At 52.1% G+C, this 11,559-nt stretch overlaps 2 protein-coding genes across 2 annotated transcripts; both read left to right on the top strand.

Annotated features, from left to right (window-relative positions):
* Positions 1-3,324: 3,324 nt before the first annotated feature.
* On the top strand, positions 3,325-4,718 carry LOC122365795 (probable cytochrome P450 6a14). Its single transcript, XM_043337330.1, has 2 exons — positions 3,325-4,431; positions 4,683-4,718. The coding sequence occupies exons 1-2, from the start codon at positions 3,325-3,327 to the stop codon at positions 4,716-4,718; spliced, it is 1,143 nt and encodes a 380-aa protein (XP_043193265.1).
* A 4,225-nt stretch (positions 4,719-8,943) lies between these two features.
* Positions 8,944-9,354, top strand: LOC122365796 (probable cytochrome P450 6t1). Its single transcript, XM_043337331.1, has one exon. The coding sequence runs from the start codon at positions 8,944-8,946 to the stop codon at positions 9,352-9,354; it is 411 nt and encodes a 136-aa protein (XP_043193266.1).
* Positions 9,355-11,559: the final 2,205 nt, after the last annotated feature.

Consider the following 11,559-nt stretch of genomic DNA (forward strand, 5'->3'; position numbering starts at 1 on the left):
CACTATCGCTTATGTCATGTCACGTAATAGGTACTTCGTACTTAGGGAGTATGCATAAGTTTCTCAAAAAGGCAAACACCTTCCTCTTTGAGGTTAGACAATTGAGGGTAATGCCGGCAATTGTCCTAGAAACATGTAGCCATGGAAAACTGTCATAGAGACAATTAGCCTAGAAACATGTAAAGCTCGAAAAAGTGAACCGAGGTCATCAAAGGTTAATGACCTGACCTGACCTTCAGGTGACCTTGACACCCACCAGTAGGTATGCATGAGACCAACATCATATCAAATGTATGAACGCTTAAACCCGCAAAAGGACTGAAAAAAAACGTGTGTGGTGTACCTACCAAAAACGGCGGCGCGCAGCACCGCCGTTCTTTTTTTTTTTAGATATTCGCGAAAAACCTGAGAGGGGTGGCGTGAAAATGCCCCCCCCCCCTAGGACGGCACAGGCTAAAAGCATCATTTAATTAGGCTTGTTAAGCGCCTACGAATAAAGCTACGTGGTAGGTTCTGTACAATAAACCGTGTCGATAGCTGACACATTGTGGAGTTAGCCGAAAACACGTTTTTTTTTGCTTATGCTAAACTAGCTCCTGAACCGAATTGGAATGCAAACTTAGAAATTATGTTGAGGCCTTTGACGTCCTCACTACCTGTAGCACTACCGCCAACGTTCGTCATTGCACTTTGCGGCAGTACCTACACGGGGTCGCCCTATCGATGCGATGGACGGATACGGTGGTCAATAATTCAAGTTCGGTCGGCTACTCAAAGGGAGAAAGAAGTACGCTGCTTGCGACACGACTGTCGCGGTGACAGAGCGCCGCAAGATTGATGGCCGGCCCGGCAGAAGCGCCGCTCGCCAGGACAACCTTCCGCGGCAGTTGCAGCACACTATATTGTCGTCCTGCTACAGCGGCTCTCTGCTGGTAAGCCAAGGCATGGGAGAAAATGTCTTTCGTCCCAGTCCTATCCACTGCAGTTCAATCGACCCAGCTCGCCAGTACCTGTCCCAGCCCGTAGCGAATTTCGGTCCATACTCATTCTCACCAAATTTCGGAAACGGGATGGTTCGGTTCGGCTATATTGTAACAAATTAAAAATGTTCGCCGTGGAATCTTCTGATAAAAAGAGTTCAGTTCGGCACCTCACTGTATTTCTTGACTCGAGACAGACGAGAGATAGAGAGATAGAGTCAGTCCAGGAGAGTGACCGAGAGCAAGAGAGACTGAGTCACATAGCGAGTGACCGAGCGCGAATCGTCGGTGGGCTGCCGAGACTCGGCAGAGACTGCCCAAGACTAAGACCGACCGCGACTGAGACCGAGACCGAGACCGAGACTAGACTGACGAAGACTGACTGCCCAGCGGCGGCCGGCGCAGTCGTCGACTCCGAGTAGAGGTCGCCTCGGTCGTACAAGCTCTGACCATGTTACATATATTCAGTCTCGATTCTCGACAGTTCAGCGACCTCACCAGTCATGTATGTACATACAGCTCTGTATTGCGGCTGTACCTACTGTACATACCTACTGTACACTGTATGTATTGCAATGGGTATCACTTCATCGCCCATTATATTGCCCACAGAGGCCCTGACACTGCATCGTCATTCGTCGTTCATCAAGTTCTCCTCACTTGACGACAAGGATCGAGCTGTCGATTGAGCCGAGTGTCTCTCGTCCGGGTCGCCGGGGTCCCTGCGCACAGGGTCATGTTTGGATGTTATGATAACATTGCGCCGGTCTGGTGTCGCCTGCCGCGCTGCTCAGTGTAGGGGAGAGTGGGGCAAAGCGGCCACCCTAACGCTTCTCACGATGCCAACGCTTGATTTTTTAACTTTGAAAGATTCTTTCTATACCAATGTGATCCCTATTAAGTTGCCTTTTATTTCAACTGCGTTTTATTTTCAAAGGCGTTCACATATGAAAGATATTGACAAAACTTTAAACCAATGCATATTGGCCACTTTGCCCCATACCCTGGGGCAAAGTGGCCACCGGCGTCTTCTCAAGTCCTGATATGAGAAACAAAATAGTTGCCTCGTGTACGACTAGGGTATTTGATGTTGACAAGGTTAAGCGTGGATGGATGTTTACTTTATCATCTTCCACCTGTAGATAAACAAAAAAAGAACTTTCATGAAAATAAACATTTAATTGCATTATTTGGTAACTCTTGCAACTGAAAAGTGGCCAAGATGAATGCATGACGACACATTTGAATATTAATAATGTTTTTTATCCAGATGGAAGTAACTTATGGCCAATTGGGGGGTGGCCACTTTGCCCCGGCCACTTTGCCCCGCGCATACCGTCCGAGACAAAAATATTCCAGCTTAACTATTAGTGGGGTAAAAAACATTAAAATTGGTAGAATACATGTACGATAACCATGCAATGCATGGACAAGAACGCTTATAAAAATACCAAACGGTTATGGAATAACATAACATTTAAAAATTGTAAACATAGTTGGTAACCTGGCAAGAAATGCTTTTCCGTGTTTCACAGAACAATGGTGATGGGCCTGAAACCCCGGTCTGGCTCATTCGAACGACCGTGGAGAGAAGTATAATTGGAAACCATAAATTGGAACTGACGCCAGCTATGAAGGGCTAAAACGATGGGTGGCCGCTTTGCCCCGGGTGGCCGCTTTGCCCCACTCTCCCCTACTGGTCGTTGTGCGCCCCTGAGCCGAGGGAGGGGCGGCGTCCGTTCAAGCACAGTCACACAGAGACCAGTCTGGAGCGGTCGCTTGTCTGGAGAGGTGACTGCTGTGACCGGCGAGCGCCGCCCGGAGGACAGGACCAGAGGACGGCCACGGCAGCGGTGATAACAAAAACAAAAAAAGATCTTGAGAGTTGAATGGAAGCCGATACTCGGTAGCAAAATATCGTGAGCAGTGCTGAGAATGTGAGGCCTGTGTGTGTGTGAATCCAGTGGTTGAATATGCGGAATCAAGGAACAGGTAAGGGCTAAGCAAGAAGTCCTGCGCCGGGGCCCGTTCAAAGGTGTCAACCAAGCAGGGCTATCACAGCTCGGTGTTTGATGGACATTGGACAGCCCGATACCGCCGCATGGGCCTCAAGGTACTTACTATATACATCATACAGGCACCAATTGACTTTGAAACTGATAACGCCTTCGCTTGAACCAATATCAATGCAGCTATCAGCATCGGCCTAGCTCGGCTTCAAGTGGGCCTTGCGGGAAGCCGCGAGGATGTCAGAAGAGATCGTGGAGTCGCTAAAGTGGTGGGAGCAGCGATCCCGGTACCGTTCAAGTCAGTGTTTCTCGCAGTGGGACTGACGACTCCCGTCATGGTGTCGTGTCTGTGGCGCTGGTTCACTGCCGGCGTGTTCGTCACTCTGGTGGTGGCGCTGCTCCTGCCACTGCTGCTGCTGCTGCTGCTGCTGCTATCTGCCCGCCGGCCAAACCACTGGCGGCGGCTGGGGGTGCGCCACCGCCGGGACCACTTCCCGCTGGGTGCGCGCAGCGCAGCGGCGCTGCTGGGCAGCTACCCGGCGGCGCTGCGGCGCGAGTACGCCGAGGTGCGCGCCGCCGGCGGTGTGCAGGCGCACCTGGACGCCGCCGGGCCGGCAGTCACCGTCTCCGACCTCGGCCTGGTGCACCGCGTCATGACGGCCGACTTTGGCAGCTTCAGCGACCGACGGCCGGCGGCCCCGCGCACCACCACGCTCTCCAACATGATGATGAACCTGCCGGCGGAGGAGTGGCGACCTCTGCGAGACACACTGACACCTGCCTTCTCGGCGGCCAGGATGCGGCGCGCCGCTCCGCTCCTTCAAGACAGGGCTCGGAGGCTGGCTGCCCAGGCGCTCCGGGAGGGGGCTGCTGGTGGTGAACAGGGTATCGAGGTCGAGGCCCTGTTTCAGCGATACACTCTGGACTGTATCTCCGCTGTGTCATTTGGACTCGAGACTGGCGCCATAGAGCAGCCCGACAGCGAGCTGGTGACCCGGGCGCGTGACCTGGTGTGGCGGCCGGCACCCTGGACGGTGCTGCTGCGGACGGCGGCCAGTCGGCTGGGCCTCGCTCGGTGGCTGCCCTCTGCGACATCGCGAGCGGACGAAGCGATCGCCTTCTTCGCGCAGCTGACGCTGGATACAGCGGCGCGGCGACGCGCAGCGGGAGCCGTGCGGTGCGAGGACGCGCTGCAGCTGCTGATGGAGCATCTCTCGCGCGCCGGCGAGCCGCTCTCGGACCGCCAGCTGGCCGCCCAGGGCGCCATGCTGTTCCTCGGCGGCTACGGCAACACGGCAGCCGCGCTGGCCTGGAGCGCGCGCTGTCTGGCCCACCATCCGGCCGTCCAGGAGCGCCTCCGCCGCGAGCTGCAGCAGCACCGAAACGAAGGCGCATCTGACGCGCTCGAGCTGGTGTCCCAGCTGTCGTATCTGGACCAGGTGGTACGTGAGGTACTCAGTGTATCGTTCTCGGGCTCTCAGTACCGAGAAAGAGGCGTGGACTTCAACAGCGAATTCTATTATCTCAGAGCATTTAGCATAGCGGGGAGATCAAGACAAAAACAAAGATTCGAGCGGGAACCAAACGTTACACTTTTGGCGCATCTGTGACAGGCAAGTAATCACACACTAAAACACTGCCATATTACGTGCATCACGTAACATCCCTCTCCTTTAAGTTTGAACCACTACAGGTTCAGCTTGAGAGGAGGACGGACACGTCGCCCTGACCTGGTGCAGTTGGAGGCGACAGCGCTCTCTCCAACTGGCTCGGAATGCGCGGCCGGTTGCTCGCTCGTGGTGGCTCGCGTCGGAGTAGGCTGATGTTCCGCCCCGTTCCTTGTTGCTGCCTGGGCTGTCGTGTGGCGCTGCTGTGGCGTCGTCGGCTGCGTAGCTCGTAGGAACTGACGGTTTCGACGGTAGATGACACCGTCTTCACTTTCTACTTCATAGCTCCTCGGCTTGAGCATGCTAGTCACGACAGCCTTCTTCCACGAGTTTCTGCCGTCGATTGGCTGCATTCGGACCGGTTCCCCCACTTGTAGGGGTCGCAGTTCTCGCCTGCCGGTGTGCCTGTCGTTTGCGGCAGCTTTCCTGGCTTCCAGTCGCTGTTTCTGGTTGATGTTCTGCTTGGGCTGGAGAAGTGCTTTAGACGTTGGCACTCCTGTCCTTGTCCGTCGGCTCATCAGACGCTGTGCCGGGCTCGTGTCCATCCCTTCTTGTGGGGTATTCCTGAGGTTCAGGAGACCCAGGTACGGGTCCTCTCCTGCGGCTCTGCTCCTCTTCATCATTCGCTTGACTGTCTTGACAGCGGCTTCAGCAGCTCCATTCCCTTTACTGTTGCCCGGACTTGACGTCTGGTGTTCGAATTGCCAGGCCTTGGCGAACTGCGCGAAGTGATAACTGGAGAATTGCGGGCCGTTGTCGCTTACCAGCACATCTGGTATGCCATGACGAGCAAACTGTGCCTTCAGTTTGGTGACCACCGCCTGTGAGGTTGTTTCTTTCAGGTAGTCTACCTCGACAAAGTGACTGAAGTAGTCTACAGTGACGAGGTAGTCACGGCCTTCAATAGTGAAGAGGTCAGTCCCGACCTTTTCCCATGGTCGGTCAGGCACTTCGTGGGCGTACACAGGCTCAGGCCCCTGCTTCATGGGAGTTTCGGCGCAGGTGTCGCATGACGCGAGGTACTCCCGGATGTCACTTGACATGCCTGGCCAGAAGATCAGATCTCGTGCTCTTCTCAGGCAGGAGTTTATGCCAGAGTGACCCGCATGGAGCTTGAGGAGCATTTCCTTCCTCATCGTCTTCGGGATGATCACCCTGTCTCCTCTTACAACGATACCGTCGTGCACTGACAGCTCGTCTCGATAGTTGTAGAATGGCTTTACACTATCCAGAAGACATGTTTTCTCAGACGGCCATCCAGCTCCGATGGTTTTCGTTAGCTCTTGTAGAGTTTGGTCCTGCTCGGTTGCCTTTCGGATGTCGTCCAAACGCTCTCGCCTGAAGGGCGCTGCATACACAGCGTGCACTTCTGCGTCCTCTCCTTCGTGCGTTTCTGGCGGTGGCGCGCGAGACATAGCGTCGGCCGCAGGGATCGCAGATCCCGGCTTGAACACTAGGGAGTAGTTGTACTTCTGAGTGTTCAGTAGCATGTTCTGCAGTCTTCTTGGGGCCTTGGATAGCGGCTTTTTCTTGATGCTGTCCAGCGGCTTGTGGTCGGTGACCACAGTGACGTGGCGACCGTAGGTGAAGTGGTGGAACTTCTCCAGGCCGTACTTCACTGCCAGCATCTCCTTCTCGATCTGGGCGTAGTTCCGCTCAGCAGGAGTCAGAGAGCGACTAGCGAACGCCACTGGTCTGCCATCTTGCATCATAACGGCTCCTAGCCCGTACTCGGACGCGTCGTTCTCCAGGACGAGGTCCTTCTGGGGGTCGTAGAACGCCAGCTTGACGTCAGCCTCAATCATTTTCTTCACGTCCTGGAACGCCTTCTTTTGGTTCTCGCTCCAGGTCCACGGCACGTCCTTCCTCAACAGGTTCTGGAGGGGGTGGATCACCTCGGTCACATGAGGCAGGTAACGAGCCAGGTAGTTTGTCATCCCCAGGAATCTCCGGAGCTCTGTGACGTTTTCTGGGACAGGATAGGTAGTGATGGCCTTCACCTTTTCCGGATCTGACTGGAGGCCTTCTTCGGAGATCAGGTGCCCCATGAACACCATGGACTTCTCTCGGAGCTTGCTCTTCTCCTTGTTGAGCTTGATTTTCTTCTCTCGACACCTCTCCAGGAACTTGCTCAGCCTGTCGTCGTGCTCCTTCATGTTGCGTCCGTGGATGATGACGTCATCTGCTACGCACAGTACACCTTCAAGTCCTTCCAGAGCCTGTTGGAGCTTCTTTTGGAAGATTTCGGCAGACACAGAGAGACCGAAGGGTAGGCGGAGCCATCTGTACCTGCCGTAGCAGGTCTGGAACGTGGTCAGCATGCTGGACTCCTTGTCCAGGCACACATGCCAATATCCTGACTTCAGGTCCATCTTTGTGAAGACTCGAGACTGGCCCAACTCGTGGAGTGTGTCGTCTAGGATCGGCAGCGTCGTGTGTTCTCGCTGCAGGGCTTTGTTCAGCTCCTGTGGGTCAATGCAGACTCTTAGGCTCCCATCCTTTTTGTGAGTGATTGCCATCTGGCTTACCCATGGGGTTGGTTCTTCGACCTTCGCCAGCACTTCCTGCTTCTCCATCAGGTCCAGTTCTTCTTTCAGCTTGGGCCGCACCGAGATGGGGACCCGCCTTGTGGGCATTATCACAGGCTTTGCCTCCTCACTGACCTTGAGATGGTGCTCGCCTTCCAGCTTCCCCAGTCCTCCATCCATGACATCTTTGTAGTTGTCTTCCACATTGAGGTTGTGTACTTCTACAAAGTTATCTGTCTGGACATTGATCAGTTTCATCTGCTGACTAGCTCGGAGTCCTAGCAGGGGAGTCAGGTTTCCTTCATACACTAGGAACTCTACTGAGTACAGACGGCCATTTCGGGGGTTCCTCACCGTCCTGCGGCACGTACCTTCAGGTTTGAAGTCGCCCTGGTTCCAGGTGCGGATTATCTTGTTTGTTGGTGTCAGCTCTGTGGCATACCTCTTAGGCAGCAGGTTGACACTGGATCCAGTGTCCACCTGGAAGTGGACTTCTTCATCGTCCAGTAGCATGGCACACTTCACTTCCTTCTTCTGATCCGACACGGCCAGGACGTTGACCCACTCAGGCTCTTCATCGTCTTGGACATGATGCACTCTCTGTCTGTGCTGCGGAGTGAAGCATTGTGAGGCAGAGTGGTTTTTGAGGCCACATTTCTTACATGTTTTTCCATATGCTGGGCAAAGTTCCTTCTTCATTTTGTGACTTTCGCCACAGAACTTGCAGGTCCTCACGTCTCCTGGATGCCTCATCTGTTTCTTCTGGTTGAAACCTTTCCTTTTTTCAGTAGTCACTTTGTGAATCTGCTCATTTGGCCGCATGGCTCGGTTTTGGGCCAAAGCACTCTCTGAAGCTTTGCAGATGTCTATGCACTGCTCTAGAGTGAGATCACGACACTTCAGCAGTTCAGTCTGAACCTTTGAGTCGTTAACACCAAGGACGATTCTGTCCATGATCATTGCAGGCAGACAGTCATTGCAGAACCCACAAGTCTTTACCAGGTCTCTCAGATCAGATATAAAAGCATCTACTGGCTCACCTTCTGCTTGCTTTCTGCTGTTGAAGATAAACCTCTCATAGGTTTGGTTCACTTCCCCGACGCAGAACTTTTCCATCTTCTCCATGATCTCTGCTGCAGTACGCTCCTCTTCAGGGGTGTCAAACTGAAACCCATTGTACACTTTGAGGGCGTCGTCAGCCAGCAGGTTGAGGAGGAGTGCAACCTGTACTCTTCTTTCGAGATTCTCAAAGCCAGAAAGAATGGTGTACGATGACCATCTTTGAGAGAACAGCTTCCAATTTTCAGCAGCATTTCCCCCCACTGAGAATGGCTGGGGTGGTCGGATGCCAGGAATGGCCACAGTGTGGTTATTTCCTTCATTAGACATGTTGTCTTGGCTTGTACCTACTGCTTGGTGTGCGCCGAGATTGCCTCAAAATCTTGAGAGTACCTTGTGCGTTTCTCCAGGTGGAAAGATTATCTCAAAACACATTCAAGACAGTGTTTAAAGAACCACATAGGCTACTAAGGTCTCACAGCTGCCACCATGTATCGTTCTCGGGCTCTCAGTACCGAGAAAGAGGCGTGGACTTCAACAGCGAATTCTATTATCTCAGAGCATTTAGCATAGCGGGGAGATCAAGACAAAAACAAAGATTCGAGCGGGAACCAAACGTTACACTTTTGGCGCATCTGTGACAGGCAAGTAATCACACACTAAAACACTGCCATATTACGTGCATCACGTAACACTCAGGATGTACCCGGCGGCCACGCCGCAGCTGGCACGCTGCGCCACCGCGCCGTACCGGTTCCCGGGCGGCCTCAGCTTGCCGGCGCACGGCAGTGTGTACATCCCGGTGCTAGGTATTCATCACGACCCAGCGCTGTATCCGGAACCCGACCTGTTCGACCCGAATCGGTTTGCCGAGTCGGAACGGTGGGGACGGCCGGCTGCCGCCTGGTTGCCGTTCGGCCTTGGGCCACGTGGCTGTCCAGGCACTCGGCTAGCACTGCTAGAGCTGAAGCTTGCGCTGGTGGAGCTCCTGAACAGCTGCCAGCTGGAGCTCTGCCTCCGTTCCGGCTCCGCGCGACCCCACTTCGTACCTGGAGCAGGCGTAATGAGGGAGCAGGGCGGCACCTGGCTGGGTGTCAGGGCAGGGCCGTGAGACACCGCTTCGATAGCCGATGTACCCGATTACCATCATTGGAACTGGTTGTTACGCCTTGTTGTTTTAGGGTCTTGGTTACGCCTAGCGACGAACGAAATCGGTCACTAGTTTGAGTTATGTACCTAGTTCTGCATGACAATAAAAAGCCAACTAGAAAAGAAAGAAAAAAAAAACGGATGGACCGTAGGCCCATATCTGGCCTAGCTTTTTTTGGCACGCCGATACAGTAGGTCTACAAAATAAGTCCCCGCCGTCAGCGGGTCACCAGTGGGCAGTAATCGGTTGAACCCTACTCAGGCCCCACCTGCCCGCAGGCCGCAACCGGAGAGAACTTACTTTGTAGACCTACTGTATGTATGTATGTACACAGTGCGCTCAGCGCTACGCCCAGGGTATATTGAATAGGCGATGTCCATAAAGTTAGCGTCGTATTCGTATTCGGATTCAAATTCGAGTAATGATTTCGCTCAAAATTGGCATACAGATAGCCCATGGCACGCTGAGTTCGAAAATGGTGACCTTTTTTTCCTAGGTCAAACCGTTTGACCTTGAGAGATCAAAATACTGCGTACCCTGTAGAATCTTTGTTTATGGTCCGATTTGAAAAATTCGACCACCAGTGTGTTTGTCTCATCGAGAAGCAGTAGCACATTTAAGAAAATCCGAGGTCAAGGTCATAGGTCAAGGTCAAGGTCACTTTAAAAATCGCCGTACCCTATAAAATCTTCATTTTTGGAGCTATCGGAAAATTTCGGCCACCACTGTGTTCGTCTCATCGAGAAACAGTAGCACATTTGAAAAAATCCTAGGTCAAGGTCATAGGTCAAGGTCAAGGTCACTTTAAACGTTAATTTTAGTCCCCGTACCCTGTAGAATCTTTGTTTATGGTCCGATTTGAAAATTTCGGTCACCACTGTGTTCGTCTCATCGAGAAGCAGTAGCACATTCGAAAAAATCCGAGGTCAAGGTCATAGGTCAAGGTCAAGGTCACTTTAAACGTTAATTTTAGTCCCCGTACCCTATAAAATCTTCATTTTTGGAGCTATCGGAAAATTTCGGCCACCACTGTGTTCGTCTCATCGAGAAGCAGTAGCACATTAAAAAAAATCCGAGGTCAAGGTCATAGGTCAAGGTCAAGGTCACTTTAAACGTTAATTTTAGTCCCCGTACCCTGTAGAATCTTTGTTTATGGTCCGATTTGAAAATTTCGGCCAACAATGTGTTCGTCTGATCGAGAAGCAGTAGCACATTCGAAAACATCCGAGGTCAAGGTCATAGGTCAAGGTCAAGGTCACTTTAAACGTTAATTTTAGTCCCCGTACCCTGTAGAATCTTTGTTTATGGTCCGATTTGAAAATTTCGGCCACCAATGTGTTCGTCTCATCGAGAAGCAGTAGCACATTTGAAAAAATCCGAGGTCAAGGTCATAGGTCAAGGTCAAGGTCACTTTAAACGTTAATTTTAGTCCCCGTGCCCTGTAGAATCTTTGTTTATGGTCCGATTTGAAAATTTCGACCACCACTGTGTTCGTCTCATCGAGAAGCAGTAGCACATTTGAAAAAATCCGAGGTCAAGGTCATAGGTCAAGGTCAAGGTCACTTTAAACGTTAATTTTAGTCCCCGTACCCTGTAGAATCTTTCTTTATGGTCCGATTTGAAAATTTCGGCCACCACTGTGTTCGTCTCATCGAGAACCAGTAGCACATTTGAAAAAATCCGAGGTCAAGGTCATAGGTCAAGGTCAAGGTCACTTTAAACGTTAATTTTAGTCCCCGTACCCTGTAGAATCTTTGTTTATGGTCCGATTTGAAAATTTCGGCCACCACTGTGTTCGTCTCATCGAGAAGCAGTAGCATATTCGAAAAAATCCGAGGTCAAGGTCATAGGTCAAGGTCAAGGTCACTTTAAACGTTAATTTTAGTCCCCGTACCCTGTAGAATCTTTGTTTATGGTCCGATTTGAAAATTTCGGCCACCACTGTGTTCGTCTCATCGAGAAGCAGTAGCACATTGGAAAAAATCCGAGGTCAAGGTCATAGGTCAAGGTCAAGGTCACTTTAAACGTTAATTTTAGTCCCCGTACCCTGTAGAATCTTTGTTTATGGTCCGATTTAAAAATTTCGGCCACCACTGTGTTCGTCTCATCGAGAAGCAGTAGCACATTTGAAAAAATCCGAGGTCAAGGTCATAGGTCAAGGTCAAG

The sequence above is a fragment of the Amphibalanus amphitrite genome, unplaced genomic scaffold, assembly GCF_019059575.1.
Source record: "Amphibalanus amphitrite isolate SeventyFive unplaced genomic scaffold, NRLGWU_Aamphi_draft 000764F_arrow, whole genome shotgun sequence".
Taxonomy (NCBI): domain Eukaryota; kingdom Metazoa; phylum Arthropoda; class Thecostraca; order Balanomorpha; family Balanidae; genus Amphibalanus; species Amphibalanus amphitrite.

Excerpts from the sequence above, each read along its gene's own strand:
- LOC122365795 (XM_043337330.1), top strand. The coding sequence starts at position 3,325 with ATGGTGTCGTGTCTGTGGCGCTGGTTCACTGCCGGCGTGTTCGTCACT. Across the intron at positions 4,432-4,682 it reads TGTCGTATCTGGACCAGGTG|GTTCAGCTTGAGAGGAGGAC; the intron begins GTACGTGAGGTA and ends GAACCACTACAG.
- LOC122365796 (XM_043337331.1), top strand. The coding sequence starts at position 8,944 with ATGTACCCGGCGGCCACGCCGCAGCTGGCACGCTGCGCCACCGCGCCG.